The sequence below is a fragment of the Microtus oregoni genome, unplaced genomic scaffold (assembly GCF_018167655.1).
Source record: "Microtus oregoni isolate MIOR12 unplaced genomic scaffold, Mior012 000034F_ref0000314, whole genome shotgun sequence".
Lineage (NCBI taxonomy): Eukaryota > Metazoa > Chordata > Mammalia > Rodentia > Cricetidae > Microtus > Microtus oregoni.
In genome coordinates, this window is record NW_024543093.1 from 14,783,167 (window position 1) to 14,803,529 (window position 20,363).

Genomic DNA, 20,363 nt, shown 5'->3' on the forward strand with positions numbered 1-20,363 from the left:
GGCCATCTCGCTGGAGTCCACCTTATTGACTTTTATTCTCTCGCTGGGCTCTGTGCACAATTATAAAGAACCTCAGTTCTCAGAAGAACCAATATGCTCGAAGCAACCAAATCAGTGTCATCTGAGAGGAAAATGTAACTCCACGTTGTCTCGTGTACTGTGCTAATAGCAAGAGATATTATTAATTACAATAGTAACAGCAATTATGAAAGGTTCCGGTTTGCACTGAGGTTCACACAGCAGAGAGCGTTTCCAGGCTCTCGCGCTTTGCTTTGCTCAGCTGTAATTTTCTCTCAGGTCAGGCTCAGAGAGGGAGAGGGGCTGGCCCAAAGGGACACAGCAGTGAAATGGCCTAAGCCAGGAGGGTGGATCGGAGGGAGAAGCTGGCCAGCGAACCCACGTGCTGGTGGTGGTCACCCGACGCTGGCGTTCTCCCCTCCCCCTGCCTCAGACCCACGCTGAGAATGTGGGTTCCCGCCTAGCGGTAACAACGCCTGGTACCCTGTGCATCCCTAGGGGACCTACTGGCCTCCGAGGACTCGGGAGGGGCAGGGGGCGGGCTCGGAGGCGCGGCTCAGCGCAGGGGCGGAGGCTGTGCGCGAGAGGCCGGTCACCCCGCCCGCCTCGCGTCCCCCAGCTCCTGTGCGGCTGCGGCAGGGGGACATCCCTGAGGGGGTCCCGCCCCCCGCCCCAGCCCCTCGCCCCCCGCTTCCACGTGAGCGTCAGATCAGCCCGCATCCCTCTGGTTGCCCAGCCAGTACCGGCTCTGTGCCGGTGCCTTGGTAGTCCTGTCCCCAACGCAGATTCAGCGCGGGTCACTGGCGGGTCCCAGCGGACCCGGCCTGCGCTTCCAAGGGTTCTGGCTTCTGCATCCGGGCGCAGCGACGAGGCGCGGGCAAGGCGGCCCCGCTGACCCGAGGCTGGTGAGTGGAGCATTTGCTTCTGATTGGGGATGGTTCTGGGTCCGAGGCAGGTGGGGATCCCCTGTGCACAGGTCTCCACTTACTACTACCTTTCCTTAGCTCTCCCCTGTTCCTTTACAGGTGCGTCACCCTGGTGAGTTTCCTGTCACTAGATCCCTGGTCTCCTTCCCATCTCCCATACCCCCCATTAGTAACCTCAACTCTTAGATAGTCCTGTTTTCAACATTGAATATGACTCCTCTTCTATTTCTTGGGCTGAAATCCCTCTTCCCTGCCACAGGTTCATAACACAACCCCAACCATATCTACTGTGGTTAAAACTGGCCCTATTCCACAGACACTGAGTATGAAGGTTGAGTTTTTGGTGGAATTGCTTTTCTAAAGAGGTGTGTGTAGCTACGTGTTTGACTTTTGAGGGTTCTGTGCTCTCAAGTGGTGTGCTTGTGTGCCTAAGCATGGTGTGGATGTCACTATCCATGTAGTTTCATTTGCATGGGGTACTTGTGCAGGAGACTCTAAGTGTGTGGCTTGTGTTTCATGGTGTGCATGGCAGTGGCCAGTGTGTGTGTGTGTGTGTGTGTGTGTGTGTGTGTGTGTGTGTCGTGTGTGTGTGTGTGTGTGTGTGTGTGTGTGTAGACTTTGTATGGCTGATGCTGACTGCATGGGTTTGCATTTCTGAGTCTGTGAGTGGTTATGTGTCTGCTGGTGTGCATGAATGTAGCAGATGTTTGTGTTGAATTCACACACAATGTGAAGGAATTTTGTGTCTGGTGTTGCAAAATGGATTTGCATTTCTGAAGGGTGTGTGTGGTTGTTTGTCTGAAGAGTCTTTGAGGGACTGTGTGTCCATAAAGGATTAGGTGGGTGTCAATGGAACACAAGATGTGAGGCTGTATATAAGTATGTATGAGTGTGATGAACTAATTTCTATCCTGCCTTTCTCTCCTGTCACTCACTACTCCCCTAGCACAGCACTGATAAAGATATAGCCCACCATTGTTTGTGTAAGAGGAGACCTTGGAGATGGCTTAGTTATAAGTCTGAGAATGGAGGGAGGAATGAAAAAACTCACAACTTTAGGGCTGGAAAGCAGGCTCAGTGGTAAAGAGCACTCTCTGCTCTTGCAGAGGTTCCTGGTTTGATTGCCAGTTGCAGTGGCTCCAACATCCTCTTCTGGTCTCCACAAGCACCAGGCATGTTAGATACAGGTCGAACACTCGCATACATAAGATAAAAATAAACTAATCTTTTTACACACACACACCTGCACAGCTTCAGGCTACATCAACAAAGAAAAAGAAAACATGAAAAATATAAACAAACAAACAAATCTTTTCTGCGTATTACTTTGCTAAGACTGAAGTTACCCCACAAGGCTGCATCACATCACATTGTGATTTGGTTAAGAAGTACCAACAACTCTGTCTCTCTCCTTCCCCCTTCCTCTCCTCCCTCTCTGTCTATTAGAAGATAAGAACTCCCTGTGTAGCTCAGGCTAGCCTGAAACTTGCCTTTCTGCTGCTGTTTTCAAGTCTTGAGACTATAGCCATGCATCACCATGCGAGGCTCACAAAAATCTGATTTTGAATGAACCTTCTATTTCAGAACAATGACTGTTTTGTGGAGTTGGTGCCATTGCACATCTATAGCTAATGTATGGTCAGTGTAAGAAATATACAGGTCTTCTCCCTCAGGGTTTATTCTAACACACCATGAACCCTTTAGATCCTTTGAGGTCTTTCCCCCCCATTGCTTTCTGGTCATGCTTCAGGTGGCTCTTAGCTTTGGGTATCATCTGTATAGTGAGACAAGCACTTCTACTTTCAAAGACCTCTAGGCCTTGAAAGTTTGAGGTCTAGGGGTCAGAAGGTCCTTCTTTTCTTCCCTTTATCTCCAAGTGGTGGCTGGCATGGCTCATTACACTCAAGAGTTGAGGGGAAAGGGATTAGACCCATCCTTTAACCCTTTACCTTGCAGGTGTTGGAGATCCTAGAAAAGCCATTTCCAGAATAGGTAGCTTAAGAGAACCAAAAGAAACCAGAGCAACTCCCTGGATGAGACGTACCCAACAGCTCCAAGGGACCAAGAGAGCCAGGAAGTCCCAGGTGGAGGTTACTTTCAAGTATTACAAAATGTTGTTTTAAAACATTTACTACATTTTAATAAGCATACAAAGAATTCATTCTCATTATAGCATTCCCCCCAAAAGATTGGTGAGGTTAATTTTATAAGCTAAGCACACAAAGTCAAATGCCGTGTGATCTCATTCCCATGCAAGCTACAAATCTTGACCTTGAACAAACAGGCAGAAGAATAGTGATTATGAGAGGGGAGACACAGAAGGGGAGGGTGATGATATTGTTCAACAGTTTATTCTTTTATAAAGGATTAGAAAACAGGAGTTTGAATGCTCCTGGCCAATGGGAATGAAACTGCTAAAGAACTTGATCTGGCCTCATGCATTGCCTTTATGTTCTGAAAGGTTTCACTGTGCCCTGTGAGTGGGAGCAGTTATCACATGTCCACGGAGATAAAAAGGAAGAATCAACATAGTGGCACATCACAACTGTGTGAGTTTATAGTGATCAAGGCGGGCGTGGTGAGGGTGTTGAAGACAGCCTTGCATTTTAGCCCAAGTCTGTATCTTTTGGACTTCTGCTTATTTGTTGAATTGTTTTTAACGGTTAATTACCACCTGCTGGCTTTTCCCACCATCCACTGCTGGGATGGAACTTGGGGCCTCATGTGCAATTGATGAACTCTACGTTTCTGAGCTGTGTCCTCAGTACTCCAGCATTCATATATGATTTTACTAGGCTAAAGTCAGCCTTTAAAATTATTACATTTATTCAGTGTGTGTGTGCACGCGCATGCACCCTCGAGCATGCACAAGGCAGTCAGAGGACAACTTGTGGGAGTTGGTTCTCTCCTTTCTTCATGTGGGTCCAAGACTGAATTGAGGCCATCCAGCTTGGCAACAATCCTCTTTACCCAACAAGCCATCTTGTCCTCTCTGCCCCCACGTTTGTAAAGTCATAGCCACTTTGGTAAACAGTTTGTTTTCTGATCTCTATTTCAGCAACTCACCGTTGCCACTGTAGCACAAAAGTACCTGCCGAAACACACAATGAATGAATGTAGCTGTGTGCCAATACCATGATTAAAAAATGCTAACAACACAGATATTAAAAGATTTGACTCACAGACTATCACATGTCAACTCCCACACTAGCTAGTTGTTTTTAGGTTTTGTCAGAGAATTTGTTCCAGGCACACCCTCCATCCTGGATAGACTCCAAAACCTTTGTATTCCAAAGTCTTCCACATAAAATGGCATCATATCTGCACAGAGCCCTTTCCTGTCTTCTTTCATATTTAGCTGATCTTTACATTACTTTTAACACCTAACACAGTGGGTAAAGGTATTTGCCACCAATCCCAAGTCCCGAGTTCAGTCCCTAAAACTTACATTTTGGAGGAGAGATGAACTCCTAAAAGTTGTCCTCTGACCATACACACAGACACAGACACACAGACACACACACACACAGACACAGACACAGACACACACACACAAAAAAAAATGATAGAGAGTAATAACTCCACCTAGCACAACTTCAATACCTTGCACATATTAGTTTAGGGAATAAGAGGAAAAGTCTGTTCATGCCCAGAACAGATGCAAATTGAACAACTTTATCAATTGTTTGACTGATTTTTGGTGCTGGGAATTAAATCCAAGTCTTTGCATATGCTAAGCCCATACTACCATTGATTTAAAAAAAAAAGATTTATTTTGTGACTGGAGAGATGGTTCAACCTTTAAGGGTGCCATTTGCTCTTATAGAGAACCCAGATCCGGCTCCCAGCACCCACAGAACAGCCCACAATTCCCTGTAGCTCTTGTTCCAGGGGATCCAATGCCCCTTTTTGGACTCCACGGTCACTGCACACATGGTGGACATATACACATGGATTCAAACACTCATACACATAAAATATAAATTATTTTTATATTTTTAATTATGTGTATCCATGGGTGGGTATGTGTATATGACTTCAGGTGATGTCAGAGACAGAAGAAAAGGTCGGATCCTCTGGCTGTGGGCCACCTGATGTGAGTCCTTTCAAAGAGCTGTGCGCACTGTTGACCTCTGAGCCATCTCTCAGCCTTACCACTGAGTTTTTAAAAGTATTCTTTGGTGATTTCATATATGAATACATGTATATTTAGATAATATAGACATCGCCTTCCTTCTCCTCTTCAACTCTTCCTGAACCTCCTCCCATTCTTCTCCTAACTTCATGCTGCTGCCTCCTCCTTTTTATCTTCCTCTTCTTCTAAATAATCCACTGAGTCCACTTAATGCTGCCTGATGCCCATGAAAATAAAGGACTGTCCAATGGAGTATGGGCAGCCTATCAAGGGCCACACCACTGAGAAAACTGCCCCTTCTTCTTTCAGAATCTATCAACTGTCAACAGCTCTTGCAGCTAGACATGAGCTGATGATTGCCTTTTTGAGATGGGGTCTTTTTACCCAACCAGGGCAGGCCTTGAACTCCTGCTTCTCCCATCTCAGCCTCCTGAGTGCCAAGATGGCTTTTCATCCAGTGTTGGTCTGAGGAGGCTGATTTGTAATCTGCAAAACCACTGTCTGGACTGTTCAGCATGGCTTGTCGGGCAGCGATAAGAAAAGACAAAGTGTCTAGGCTCCTGACTGCTTTGGACTCAGTTGAATGCTTTTGGGATCCATGGTGATTTTGAGTTATCATTTGGGCACATGATGTCCCAGAGGAGAGGGAGAGACTGCTTATTTTCTGTGCAGCTTTCAGTCCTGCATCTGTAGTGTTCACAACAGGGTGAGAAGCAACACGGTGGCTTCAGGGGACCAGTCCTTTTGGAGCAAGATGCTGACTGGGTGGGGCTTCACACTGAGAAGCAAGGCCTTGGCTTGCAGCCTGCAGGGCATGGGTAGCCTAGTCAGGTGACCTGTCTTTTGGAAGCAGATGGAGAACTCAGACAGATAGGGAGGGCAGCCATCTTAGAAAGACAGCCACTTAGGTAGTGGCAGCCAAACAATGACGAAACAGTTCAAGGATGCATGTGGTGGGGCATGCCTGCAACCCTAGCTCCTTGGGAAGCTGAGGGGATCAGTACTGGGAATTGAACGTAGGGCCTTGAACATGGCACGCAAGTACCCTACCACTGAACTATACAGCCTGGCCCTCTTTAAAAAGGAACTTTCATTTTTGATTGTGTGTGTATAAATGCCCGCCCCTCGACCTTACCCACTCCTTTCTCGGACTCCTCCCTCACCAGACATGGTCTCTTCTGTCCTGGCAGAGACACGATGAGCAGCCACGGCAACAGTCTGTTCCTGAGGGAGAGCGGCCAGCGCCTGGGTGGCGTGGGCTGTCTGCAGAGCTTCCAGGACAGTCTGCAGCAGAGAGCTCTGCGCACGCGCCTGCGTCTGCAGACCATGACCAGAGAGCACGTGCGGCGCTTCCTGCGCAGGAATGCCTTCATCTTGCTCACAGTTAGCGCTGTGATCATTGGTGAGCTCTGCTTAAGGGAGGCGGGACTTCTATTAACATCACCCCTCCTCCTCCCCGCTGTGCATTCATCTAACAAGTCCCCAGCCCCTCAGAGGACATAGGTAGAGAGGGTACACACACAGGCAAACACAGCTGTAAAAACACGATGTGATGTCACATGTGTGAATATGTACACACACAAGTACACTGTGCAGACATGCACTTTACAACTACACACAGAGGATGACGCATATATTTTACATATGCACAGAATTTAGAGGTGTAATCACATAAACTGTGCAAACGTTCATAAATATGCAGCTATCATCATACAGTTGGGATATTGGTTCCGTCAAATACTACCCCGTTTTGTTGAAGAAACTTGAATGTCTATTGATTTAGATATGCAGGCATTTGATTATTTACAAGCTTTTGTTTTCTGTGGATGCTTAAATTTCTTAAATAAAATGGTGCTAGTGTTTGTATAGGATCGGTGGCTGTCTTGCTCTTTTGGTTACTTTTAACACCTAAAGCAATGTAACCGCTAGGTAAATAGTTGCTATACTATATTATCTAGGAAATATTAAGAGAAAAAAATCTCCACACGTTCAACAGATACAACTGTTGAATTATGTGCATGTTGTATAAAACAATGGATTTCATCATGACATCTATATATTCAATGCGCTTTGGTCATATTCTTTTTCTTCACCCCATCTTTCTTAGTCAGCCCCTCCTGTTCCCTTTCCCCTCGCCTAGTAGTTCCCCTACTGCTTTCATTAGATACAATTTTTCCCCTAAGAATTTCCATGTGTGCTTGATTAACTTGACAGTGTGGCATCCAAATATACCAGGGCCGGCTGTGTTAGGCTTTGTGAACACTTTCTCACACTCATATATGCATTTACATCTACATGCTCAGAAGCCTAATTGCATATGCACTTCCATATTTGAAAGTGGTAACGTAGACACAAGAGTCACACTTATAGACATGCCCAAGAAATGCATGTGCATATCTTTGTATATGAGCCCACATATGCAGTCACATGTTTATGCTCACAACTGGACATACACTCTCCATATATGTGCACATGAATGTACACACATACCTAAAAGCACACAAATGCATATAGTGCACACATATATCTGTGTGCACACAATGGTACACACATACATACCCATTTATACAAATGCACACTATGTACATATATACTCATGCTCACACAAATGTACACACATACATACTGACATGCATACATACCCATGAACACACTCATATACACACAGATCCATGCATACGCAAATGCACATTTATAGCTAACACAATGTACTCATGCACATACCCATACATATACCTAGCCATGCATATACTTTTTTACACAAGCCCACACATGTGTAAAGTGCACACAAATACCCACATCTATATCCACACAAGCACACACACATACTCATGCACAAATGTACCCATGCACACACAAATCCACAGAATAACCAAGCGCAGAAATACACACCCTTATAAAATATTCACTGCTCACCCTAGTGCATTCTCTTTGGGATAGATGGGCCCTGCATGGGGTTGAGATCCATAGTCCATTCAATGAACCCTTCTTTTGTTGCTCTAGGAGTCAGCCTGGCATTTGCTTTGCGCCCATATCAGCTCTCCTACCGCCAGATAAAGTACTTCTCTTTTCCTGGTGAGCTGCTCATGAGGATGCTGCAGATGCTGGTACTCCCCCTCATCGTCTCCAGCCTTGTCACAGGTGAGAGCCCAAGCCATTGTGCATCTTCAGGATCCACTCGGAGTCCAAACTTGAGAAAAGAGCCAGGGCTACCCTAACTATGGGAGCCCTTTCCCAACTCACCAACTCAAGCTATGCCCAGGTCTTGCTTAATTTCTGCTGCCACATGATCCATGTAGCCCGATAACTTTCTTGTGCTTTTGCTTGAAGGTAAAATACCATCCTGCGTTGTTGATCAACAGTGGTCCCTGTTCAGGCGCCACTGTTGATTGCCTCTGGGTGGGCTACTCAGTCTAGGGTTAGTAACCCACCCGGCAGTCAGTTATTCCAGGGTCCCGGAGAGGCACTACCTATAAGATATGAGCTAGGAGACAGGAAGGAGGCCATGCTAAGTTTGTCAGAGCCTCCGTTTATTAGAGATGGGGTACAGCTTATATAAGGTAAGGAGTTGGGGGTGGGCACAGGAGCCTGGGCTCTTGCCACGTGGTTCACGTTGGTCACATGGTCCGAGTTGGTCACGTAGGCAGGAGGTTATCTTCGGTCAGGTCACTGTAGGCCAAGAAGTCACAAGTTGACACACCTAGCTCCCTAGATAGTTTGGAATGTGGGGTGGGTTCCGCTAACAGATAGCTCTCCATAAACAGCCAATTTGGGTGTGGGGTAGGCTCTGTCAATAGAACTATTCCTAACACAATTAAGGGTGTGGAGTTCTCTGCAGACTCCCCAGGGTGATGGTTCCTGTAATGATTTTAGGAGGAAATTGGCTCCTGACACTGCGTGAGTTCAGAGTTATTCAGAGGGGAGAAAGAGACCATGGAGGGGCAGAGAAGGTGGATGGGATGTGGGGTAGATGAATAGGAGGTGGGATATAAGTGAACATGTAGGAAGTGAGTGGGATGGAGGTGTCAGGATGGAGGATGGAGGAAGGGAAGGAGCTGTGGATGCATTGTGTAGCACTTTTCTTATAGATGGTAAATGTTTTTGGCTTCAAGGGTCATCTGATCTTCATTGCAATGGTTTGATTCTGATGCTGGAATGGAAGAGCACCTATAGGCAATATGTCAACAAATGGGCATGACTATTGCCCTAGTTTCATTGATGTTGTAATAAAACACTTGACAAAAGAACTTAGGGGAGAAAGGGTTTATTTTGACTCTCAGTTCCGGGTTGTATTTCACCATTCAGGGAAGTCAGCATAGGAACTTGAAGCAGCTAATCATAACCTACCCACAACCAAGAGCAGAGAGAAAATAAATGGACACATGCTTATTTGTGTCATGCTCCACTCTACATGTATGCGGTCCGGAATCCCTTGCTTAGGGAATGGTGCTGCACACATGGGTGGGTCTTCCTCCTTCAGTCAGTATAATCTATGCAACCCCCACAGACACACCCACAGGTCCACCTGATCTAGACAATCCTCCATTATCTCTTCCTAGTAGTTTTAGATTGTGTTAACAATTGAAACTACTCATCAGAGTTGTGTTTTAATAAAACTTTATTTAGTGCACCAGATTTAGCTCATAGGTGGTGTTTAGTAACCCTTGGGTTTAAGGACAGAAATAATGATCACAGCTTAAAACACCGCTTTCTTAGGTTGGGCTTCTTAGAAGTCAAGCCTGACATATGAATCTGGTCAAGAGAAACTCATGGAGGGAGAAACCCATGAGGAAGCTAGGGAAGCAGGGTGGGGAAAGAAGCTAAGCAAAGATGTGTGTTCAGAAGAAGGCTGGTCTCTTAGTGTGATCTCGTTGGATGGGATCTCTGAAGTGTGAGCAATATCATGGTGTTGTTCCTCACCCCTAACTCTGTCCTCATCTGAATCCCTGCCCCAGCCAATTATTGACTGTAGCTCACTCCGGGGCCTTTCTGGAAGAGGAAGCTCCCATTCTGCTGGGGATCATTCTTAGTGGAAGGGGGAAGTGAAGGCTGTTAGCATCCCAAACTCATAGAAGCTGAATGGTTGCAATGGTCTGGTAGGGAACATGTAGGTACAGCATGAACAGTATCCAGGCAGAGTGCAGAAAGAAGTGGGTTGGAGGGAGGTGAGAATTGGGGTGGACCATGAGATGAAGGCTTCAATGTTTGTGATATTCATGGTGCAGAGATAGGGGGGGGGGGGGTTAGGTAGGAGTTACGAGGTTGACTTGGAGTAAAGGGAAGGTACTGTGATTGGTAGAGTTATTTACTCGTGTGTGTGTGTGTGTGTGTGTGTGTGTGTGTGTGTGTGTGTGTTGTGTGTGTGTGTGGCCCCCAACATGTGTATGGTGGTGAGTGAATTGGTTTTGATTCAGGTTTACCCAGTTACTCGTTTCTTGAGCAATATTTTTGTTTTAAAAATTGTTTTTAGCTTGAGAATCAAAATCTGAATCATCCCTTGGTTGAACTCCTAGGAGACTAGTTCAGAAATCTCCATAGAAACCAATGCCTGAGAATGCTGAAGCCCTTTTTGCAAAATGATGTAGTGTTTGCAGATGACCTATGCCTCCTCTCTTGTGTACTTCAGATCATCTCTAGATGACGGGTATACCATATAAACTATACAATTTCATAGCAAAACAAAACTTCTTATTTACTTTTATGTATTTATTTTGGTATTATTATTTAATCATGTGCCTATGTGGGTATATGCACATGAGTGCAGGTCACCATAAAGGCCAAAAGGTACCTGGAGCTGGAGTTACAAATAGTTGTGAGCCACAGAATATTTGTGCTGCTGATGGAATTTGGGTTCTGTGTAAGAACAGCATGTCTTCTTAACTACTGAGTTACTTCACCAGCCCCTTTATTCACTTTACAAAACTATAATCAATTTATATTTTACCTCATAATATATTTATTCATGATAACATAAAAGCATTTGTATAGATAACTATCAGCAGTTGAAGTGAACCTATGATTTCTGTGGACATCTTCAGTTAAGGAATATGCAATAATTTTTGAGCTGATGGTATGGAGTAGGTGGAACAGATGGAGGGAAAAGGAGTTGGTTGCTGTGGCACAGAATGCACTATCTCTCTTTTAGGTATGGCATCCCTGGACAACAAGGCAACAGGGCGGATGGGAATGCGGGCAGCTGTGTACTACATGGTGACCACAGTCATTGCGGTTTTCATCGGGATCCTAATGGTCACCATCATCCATCCTGGCAAGGGCTCCAAGGAGGGTCTGCACCGTGAGGGCCGAATTGAGACTGTCCCAACAGCTGATGCTTTCATGGACCTGGTCAGGTGACATTCTCATTTTGTTGGGACTTCTGGATGTACATGCAACAATTCTCTTTCTCTGAGAGACCACAGGAAAAGGTGGATCTAGTTTGGAAAAGAAAGCAACTATCGGTTGCTATTTGTGGTACTCAATTTTTGCCCTGTATTGTGGTACTCAATTTTTGCCCTGCATATCCTCAAGAAAGCTACATCTAGATATGACTTTGAACTCTGAGACTAGGGAGGACACAGTCTGAGTATCTCAGGACTGAGAAAAAGGAGCTGCTGTTCACTAGGTGTTCCCAACTTCCTTTCATGAGCAAATGATTCTCTTAATCCAACAAGACTTTGCTGTCAGAATTGACATCAAAGTTAGTCATGTTGTTCTCATAGTACTGACTTGGAGTTGGAAGAGTTTAGGAACTGTTATGGTGTTTTCTACTGCTATTATACAATAGCTGAGGGTCAATGAGAGGGCTCAGTGGGTAAAGGCACTTGCTGCAAATCCTTTGGATCCACCTGGTGGAAGGAGAGAATCTCGCATCCATATACGTCCTGTGGCATATATGTGCACACACACATACACACATGCACACATGCACACATATGCATCCCTAAATAAATGTAATAAGATTTAGGGTCAGTGAGGTGATTTAGTGGGTAAAGGCACTTGCCTCCAGGCCTGACAACCTGGTGAGATCCACATGGTGGAATGAGAGAACCAACTCCTACACGTTGTCTACCTTTTCTATGTACACCATGGCACTGCACCTCCCCAATAAATATATTAAAATTTAAATGAAGTGAAAAGTGTACTTGAAATCAAGTTAGTTGTAAAATAAAAACAACAACAATATCAAAGAGAAACAAAAAAACAAAAGTTTACTTAGCTCATTATTTAGGAATTTAGGATGTCCAAGAACTTGGTACCAGCATCTAGTGAGGACCTTCTAGTTGCATGCTAACATGGCAGAAGGCATATGTATAGTTAGCCAGAGCAAGCATATCAAAAACAAAGCCACCTCCTATTAATCTATAAACCTTTTAGTACAAGGATCTACCTCTAAACATCTCCTTTATGGCAGTCAGATTCCAACACGACTTTTGGAGGGGCCTAACTGTAGTCAGTCCAAGGTAAGTTACACCTGCACCTTCGAGCAGCTCTGTGGGACTGGGTGATGTCCTCTGGCCTTTGGTTACCTTGTGTGGAAGCTAGGGATATGAACAGTATTTACTTCTAGGGTCACTGTAGGGCAGGCACTTGACCCACAACATGCATTTCTATGTTGCCTGCTGCAACTATTGTCATTGCTTCTGCAGTAGTCACCTTTGGCTCACTTCCAAAGTCTAACCACTTTCTCTTCTCTGATGTTTTTGTGCAGAAATATGTTTCCACCTAACCTTGTGGAGGCCTGCTTTAAACAGGTTAGGAGGAAGCACATGGTTTAATCAAGGAGGGATGGAGGGGAGAGGGAGCTTGCTTCCCAAGGAGAAGGGTGGGAGAACGGCCTAAAAGAGTGGGTAGGTGGGAGGCCTTGGGGAGGATTCTGGGAGAACAAGTGTACTTCCCATGGCTATGATGGTGATACAAAGGGTTGCCAGGGTATGGGACTCATACTGAGAATCTGGGGTAGGCGTTCTGGGACTTCTGATCACAGATATCCTAAAATGTGTCTGAGCATCACCTTGGAGATGATAATAGAAAAGTGGGCACAGGCAACGTGTGAAGAGGACTTTTCTGTAAAATTTTATTTGCAGAAGCAAGTAGTGGACTGGATTTGACCGTCAGAGGGTGTTTAACAACCTATTGAAGGCTAGACATAAAGATGCAGACTATATAGCCATTCTTCCGTGCTTTGGCTTTTAACATCCTTGCTATTCAGTTACTCATTTCTTCTCCTTGGTGAAGAAGATGAAATACAGGTCTTGTTTATATTAGGCCAATGTCAGTTATTTTATTATTATCATTATTAACCATCATCAATATGTGTGTATGTTTGTGTGTGAATGCATATCAGGTGTGGACGTGGATCTCACATGACAACTTTTGGGAGTTGGTACTCTCTTCCCACCACGGTTCTGAGGCTCTAACTCAGATCATCAGGCCTGTGCACAGTGAACACTTTTACTTGCTGTGATCTATCTTTATGACCCAGTTACTCATTTCTTTAGTCATACGTTTTATTAAGAACTTTAAAATTGAAATATAAAAATTGTAGTATCCCTTGGCATTAACAAAGATTGTATACAAAATCTTTGCTGCTCAAGTCTCTTACAACAACAGGTAGAATTTGCTAATGACCTCTAGATCATCCTCTAGGTGACACAGTACAGCTAACACATGTAAATGATATGCAGACAGCTGTTCTACATTAGAACCATTTAGAGCAGTGGTTCTCAACCTGCCTAATGCTGTGACCCTTTAATACAGTTCCTCATGTTATGGTGACCCACAACCATAAAGTTATTTTCGTTACTACATCATAATTGTAATTTTGCAACTGAGAGGTGTCTTAGTTCCTAAGAAACTTAGAAATAATGTGTTATCCGATGGTCATGACCTCAGGTTGAGAACGGCTGGTTTAGAGAATAATGACAAGACAAATGTGTGTATGTGTTCACTACATAAATGGTTTTCTTTTAGTGTTTCCAATCCATGGCTGACAGACCTAAGTCATGATTGCACAATTTGTGGAACCAATGAGTTTTTGGCAGGTTTTCTAATTGGAGTATGGGTGAGGGGTTACTTACAGGAGCAGGGATGACTCAAAGACATCTGCATCCTCAGAAAAGCCCAGCCCAGAATGGGTGACAGCTATTGAAAGCTGTATTCCCAGAGGAGCTCTCTGTGCAATTTACAAGCAGCTCACCAGGTCCTGGACTCTCCTCTTGGGAGCTTGGCAGGTCAGAGTCTCCTCCACTAGTGATTATTTAACGCTTTTATAAAGGCAAGGGAGGGTTTTTGCAAATCTTGTAAGCCTCAGATTTCCCAAATACGTGAAGTTTGTTTACTTCCTGAATTTCATGAACCTACTGGAGTGAATCTTTCAATTTAGAGGAAGCTGCTATACAATAGTAGAATACACTTATGTTTTTAATGGAACTCTGAAATATATATACACACACAGACATACATATTTTATATGATATATAAAATATATATTAAATATACATATTTATATACACATACACATAATTTATTATATATAATATATATATTTTATATATAAACAAAATAATATAAATATATGAAATATGCATATATGGTGAAATGGCCAAATCATGCCAATTAGATAAACACACACACACAATAAATAAATCTTAAAAATCTTTCCAATTTTGGTTATTGGATTGTTGTTTTATTACATTTTACTTATTTACTTTGTGTGTGTGGTCATGTATAGATGTGGGTACATGCCATGGCACACATGTGGAGAATAGAGGACAAGGTGCAGAGTCAGGTCTCCACGTCTACCATGTGGGGCCTGGGATCAAACTCAGATTATCGGCATCAGTTGAAAGCTCCTGTACACCCTGTACTGTCTTGTCTCCCACAGAGTTGGAGTTTTTGGTAGCTCAATTTGTATTTCTTTGAGTTGTTTTATCCATTTCCTTGGTTACATATCTAACTGGGGTCTTTCTGGGCTATAAGAGTAATTCATGTGTGTGTGTGTGTTTTGCTCACATATGTGCATACATGTGCGTGCTCATGCCAACACCAAGGATGGAATATAGAAACTTACATGCCTAGTTCCCGGTTTTTATTTTTTGCAGCATGTCCATTCTTAGAGATATTTACAAGGGAGTTAACCACCATACTGAATCTGGTTCCAATTTCTCTGCATTTCAGTTTAAGACGCAGTACAGCACACGAATGGTAACAAGGACGATTGTAAGGACAGAGAATGGGTCAGAGCTGGGGGCCTCCATGTCTCCCCCATCCTCAGTAGAGAATGAAACCAGCATCCTGGAGAATGTCACCCGGGCCTTGGGCACCCTGCAGGAGGTGATAAGCTTTGAGGAGACTGTGCCTGTGCCTGGCTCGGCCAATGGCATCAATGCCTTGGGCCTTGTGGTCTTCTCTGTGGCCTTTGGGCTGGTCATTGGTGGCATGAAGCACAAAGGCCGTGTCCTGAGGGACTTCTTCGACAGCCTCAATGAGGCTATTATGAGGCTGGTGGGCATTATCATCTGGTGAGTAGTAGGGTGGGTGCCGGGGACTGGGTGGGTGGTGATGGTTCCTGGAGGTAATGGCAACAGGGCTATTGGGACTGTTGGAGACATTTGGCTAGTCATTCATCTGTGTACTAGTTAATTTAATCATCAACTCATTTGTTCATTCATATCTTTCTGTAGGGATTTATTCAGCTGTTCATGACCCCATTAATCTACTTACTCCCTTACTTGTGCATTGGCTCAGTGAATCTGTGCTCATTCTTCACGCATTGGGTCATCGACCCCCCCATTTTTAAGTAATAAAAATGTATTCTTAGAGGACTTCATACATGAATACAAAGCGTTTTGATAATATTCACATTCCCATTCTCCCTCCAACTTCTCAGCTTCTCTCAGACTCTCATGTCCCCCTTCTGACTTTATATCCTCATATGCATGTTTGTATATATCTGCCATTGATTCCAAGTAGAGCTGTCTGTAGGAACGTGGATGAGGGCACATTCACTGAGCTTGGACAACCTACATGATGCCACATCCATGAAAAAAGTTGACTTTCCCTTCCCCAACAGCCACTAACTGTCAAAATCAAAATAGTTTCTCAGCTATGGGTGGGGCTTGTGAATCTCTCCCCACTCTGTGTTGGAATGGTGATTGGCTTGATCTCATATCAATCTTGTGCAGAAAGCTACAGTTGCTGTGAGTTCATTTCATTGTTTTTGAGACAGTCTTCCTATGTAGCCCAGGATTGTCTGGAACCTGCCAGCCTTTTGTGTCAGCTTCCTGATTGGTGGGGTTATAGGTATGTGCCACTACATTTCTGCATCGGCTAATTTACTCATCAGCTCATTAATTAACTTCCTTTTTCTTTACTGTAGTGATTTTACTCAGTGACTTATTCCTTCATTCCTTTCTTCCATCATTCCATTCATCTATTTCTTTCATTCACTCATTTATTCTCATTTTTCTCGCTTTGGCCCACTTGCTTCTTTTAATTTATTCTTCTAATTATCAGTTCGATCACTTATTTGTATATCTAGTCAGTGATTAATCTGTTAATTAATTAAATTATTTCACAATTATTACTTTATTGCATTATCATATATCAATAATCTATTATCTATCTATCTATCTATCTATCATCTATCTATCTGCTGTGTCTGAGTATTGTAGGGATAAGTCCCGCCCCTTGGGGGGGCGTGTTTGCCTCGGGCTAATGTTTGCCTATAAATTTGGCAAGCGTGCTCCCAGCCGTCCCTTCTGCTTTCCTGGTCTCTGCAGGAACGGTGGTTCTGTAAGTCTATTTCACCATTAAAGCTGTATATATATTTTTACAATCTGTCTGCATTCGTTTACGCCATTACATTTTGGCATCCAACGTTGGGCTATTTTGCCCCTGCCTCAAGCGGGTAGCCCGCTAGCTAACACAGCACCCTCCTGGGTGCTGTTTTTTAGTTCGTGACTTGGGCCCCAGTGCCGAGTCCGAGACACACTAGGCCACACAGGCCCATTCTGCCCCACCTGCTCGCCAGAGCAATTAACCCCTCCCTGCCTGCCTTGGCTAAGTTTGGAGTGGAACCCCACTGCCTGAATTAGCAGAAACTCAAGTACCTGCGGTTTTGCAACAAAAGCTGCCACAGCAGCAGATTTGGTCTGCTACAAAGTGACAAAGGTGCACGCCTTTGATACCAGCACTTGGGAAGCAGAGACAGGCGGATCTCTGTGAGTTCGAGGCCAGCTAGGTCTACAAGAGCTAGTTCTAGGACAGGCTCCAAAAACACAGAGACCACCACTGGCAGGAACCTATCATTGCAGGTAAAAAATTTTTCTTTTATAAATAAAATGTCTGAACACGTTACTGTTCAAGAATTTAACAGTTTTTTTTAATTGTACCATGTGGGTGATTTTACAAGAGGTGTCTATTACCCCACATCTATGGATCCTTCTGGGATTCATAGTTTTCATTGGCACTAAATGGTTTGATAATAGAAATATGATAAAGTCTTTACGAGATGAATCCAGGATTCTTAAGGCAGAGATTGAACGCTTAAAAACAATTGAGAATGACAACAATCTTCTCAAGAATCAGTTTGAAGTTCTCCAGGCTGCGTTTGTAGTAATAGGAGCAGCGGGGCTGCATCCCCAGCATCCCGGCCGCCTGGCTAGCTTATGCCCCGAAATAATTACATGGACACTGTATTCTTTTAATCACTGCTTGGCCCATTTCTATCTAGCCTCTTCTAGGCTAACTCTCGCACCTGGACTAGCCCATTTCTAATATTCTATGTAGCACAACTGGGTGCGCTTACTGGGAAGATTCTAGCCTACATCCATCCTGGGTCGGAGCTTCATCGCGTGTGTCTGCCCAGGAGATGGGAGCATGGCGTCTCTCTGAGGCGTCTGCTCCTGAGAGGAGAGCTGCCGAGTCTGAGCTCACTTCCTCTTCCTCCCAGCATTCTGTTCTGCTTACTCCACCCACCTATGTTCTAACCTATGAGGGCCAGTCAAGCAGTTTCTTTATTTTTTTTAACCAATGACCTTCCTCCATCAGAGTATATGTGTATGGATATGCATGCCATAGCATGCACATGGAGATGGAGGATAAACTTGTGGGAGTTAGTTTTCTCCTTCTACCATGTGGATTTCAGGATCCATCTGAGACCATCATACTTTGCAGAACACATCCTCACCTGTGGAGCAATTTTTCTGGCCCCTATAATTATTTTAAGTGCTAGGGTTGAATTGAGGCCTTACAATCACTGATTTGTACCTTCAGTTTCTTAAATAACTATCTTTTTTTGCATGGTGCTTAGGATGGAACCTAGGGCCTTGAATAATCTAGGTTAATACTGTAGCGTTAACCCTATTAGTTAAGCTATTGACTGCATTTATTCGTTTACCCACTTCCGCCAGTCTACTTGGATTCATTCCCAGACCTGCTTATTTGCATAGGCACTTGCCATTCTCTCATTCACTCCCTCAGACATTCCACATGTCTATTCACTTATATACTTACTCTTGTCCTGTTTTCTCATTTTCCTTTCTTCATTTGGGGATGGTGTGATATACATGTGCATGTGTATGCATGTTATTTTTGCATGTGTGGGGGTTAGTATGCATGTGGTGGCCCAAGGGGGATGTTGGGAATCATTTTCCATCGCTCTTTCACATTATTCATTAAGGAAGGATCTTCCAGTTAAACCTCAGGTTCAAGAAAATGGCTCACCTTGCTAGCCAAGCTGTTCTCTGGGATCCCCTGACTTCACCTTTTGAGGTTGGAAATACAGGCTTGCTGCAGTGCCTATCTAGTATTACATGGGATTCAAACTCTGCTCCTCATGCTTACATGACAAGTGTTTTAACCACTGAGCCATCTCCCCAGACCTGTACCCCTTTACATATTAACTTTTTCAAAATCCTTTCGTCCCACCACTAGATCATCCACCTAGCAGACATCTCCCCAGGCTTGAAACATAGATACACTGAAGTCATACTTTATTGGTGTGGGACAATTCTGTATTCTGTCAATTTTGTTTTAAATAAATGTTGATTGGCCAATAGCTAGGCAGGAAGTATAGGCTGGATAACCAGACAGGAAGTAGAGGTGGGGCAATGAGAACAGGAGTATTCTGGGAAGAAGGAAGCTCTTACTGCAGTCCTGCAGACACAGGAGAAGGACGATGTGACTTGCCCTGCTGAAAAAAGTACCGAGTCATGTGGCTAACATAGTTAAGAATAATGGGTTAATATAAGTTATAAGAGTTAATAAGAAGCCTGAGCTAATGGGCCAAACAGTTTATCATTAATATAGACCTCTGTGTGATTTCTTTGGAACTAAGCAGCTGTGGGAACTGGGCAGGCCAGAAACCTCAACAAGCAGGCCCTCATGATACACTTTAATCTTGAAGACATTTGTAAAATCTAGGAGGAGACAGATGCAGACCATGTGTATGTAACCCAAAGCAGTAGGTGCTGTAGTAAAATGCAGTGGATGCTGCCTGGGAAGATGAGGAGTGAGACATACAACTGGATCTGAAAGGTGAGGAAGAATATTAACTGGGTATGAGGAGGAGAGAGATATCGCAAACAAGGAAGAGAACAGGCAAAGCCTGAGAAGCCCTGAGTGTTTGTACAATGACTATTCTGGGTTTACTTTTGTTGCTGTGATAAAATTCTGACATAAAGAGCAGCACAAAGGGAATTTACAGCCTTACAGGTCCAGGTTTCATTCCATTACTGTAAAGAAGACAAGGAAGGAACTTAAAACATCACATCACAATCAAGAGTAGAGAGAATCAACATGTGAGCCCCTGATTGCTTATTTGTTTGCCTGCTTAGTCTCAGCTAGCTTCCTTGATTCTCCCACAGTCCAGGGCCCACCAAATGGTGCTGCCTATAAGGGGCTGAGTCTTCTTACAACAATTAGCAATTAAGACAGTCCCTCATGGACATGCCCACAGGCCAACTTGATCTAGATAATCCCTCACTGAAACTTTCTTCTCAGGTAATTTTAGCTTGTGTCAAGTTGATAGTTCAAACTAACTAGCACAGAAGAAAATTTATGAAAGTTTGGAAGGCCAGAGATAGGGGATGTCTTAGTGTCTTGGTTAGGGTTTCTATTGCTGTGAAGAGACACCATGACCATGGCAACTCTTATAAAGGAAAACATTTAATTAGGACTGGCTTACAATTTAGTGGTTTAGTTCATAATCACCATGGCAGGAAGTGTGGTGGCATGCACGCAGATGTGATGCTGGAGAAAGAGACAAGAGTTCTACATCTGGA

At 44.1% G+C, this 20,363-nt stretch overlaps 1 protein-coding gene across 1 annotated transcript in view; it reads left to right on the forward strand.

Moving 5' to 3' along the window:
* The first annotated feature begins 454 nt into the window (after positions 1-454).
* The window catches only part of Slc1a6 (solute carrier family 1 member 6), a 28,939-nt gene continuing 9,030 nt past the window's right edge, over positions 455-20,363 (forward strand). Inside the window, exons 1-6 of the mRNA XM_041630294.1 lie at positions 455-923; positions 6,270-6,481; positions 8,083-8,220; positions 11,225-11,429; positions 12,788-12,830; positions 15,256-15,599. Of these exons, the coding sequence (XP_041486228.1) occupies positions 6,277-6,481; positions 8,083-8,220; positions 11,225-11,429; positions 12,788-12,830; positions 15,256-15,599 (935 nt within the window). The 5' untranslated portion in view covers positions 455-923; positions 6,270-6,276. The remainder of the gene's footprint in view (positions 924-6,269; positions 6,482-8,082; positions 8,221-11,224; positions 11,430-12,787; positions 12,831-15,255; positions 15,600-20,363) is intronic.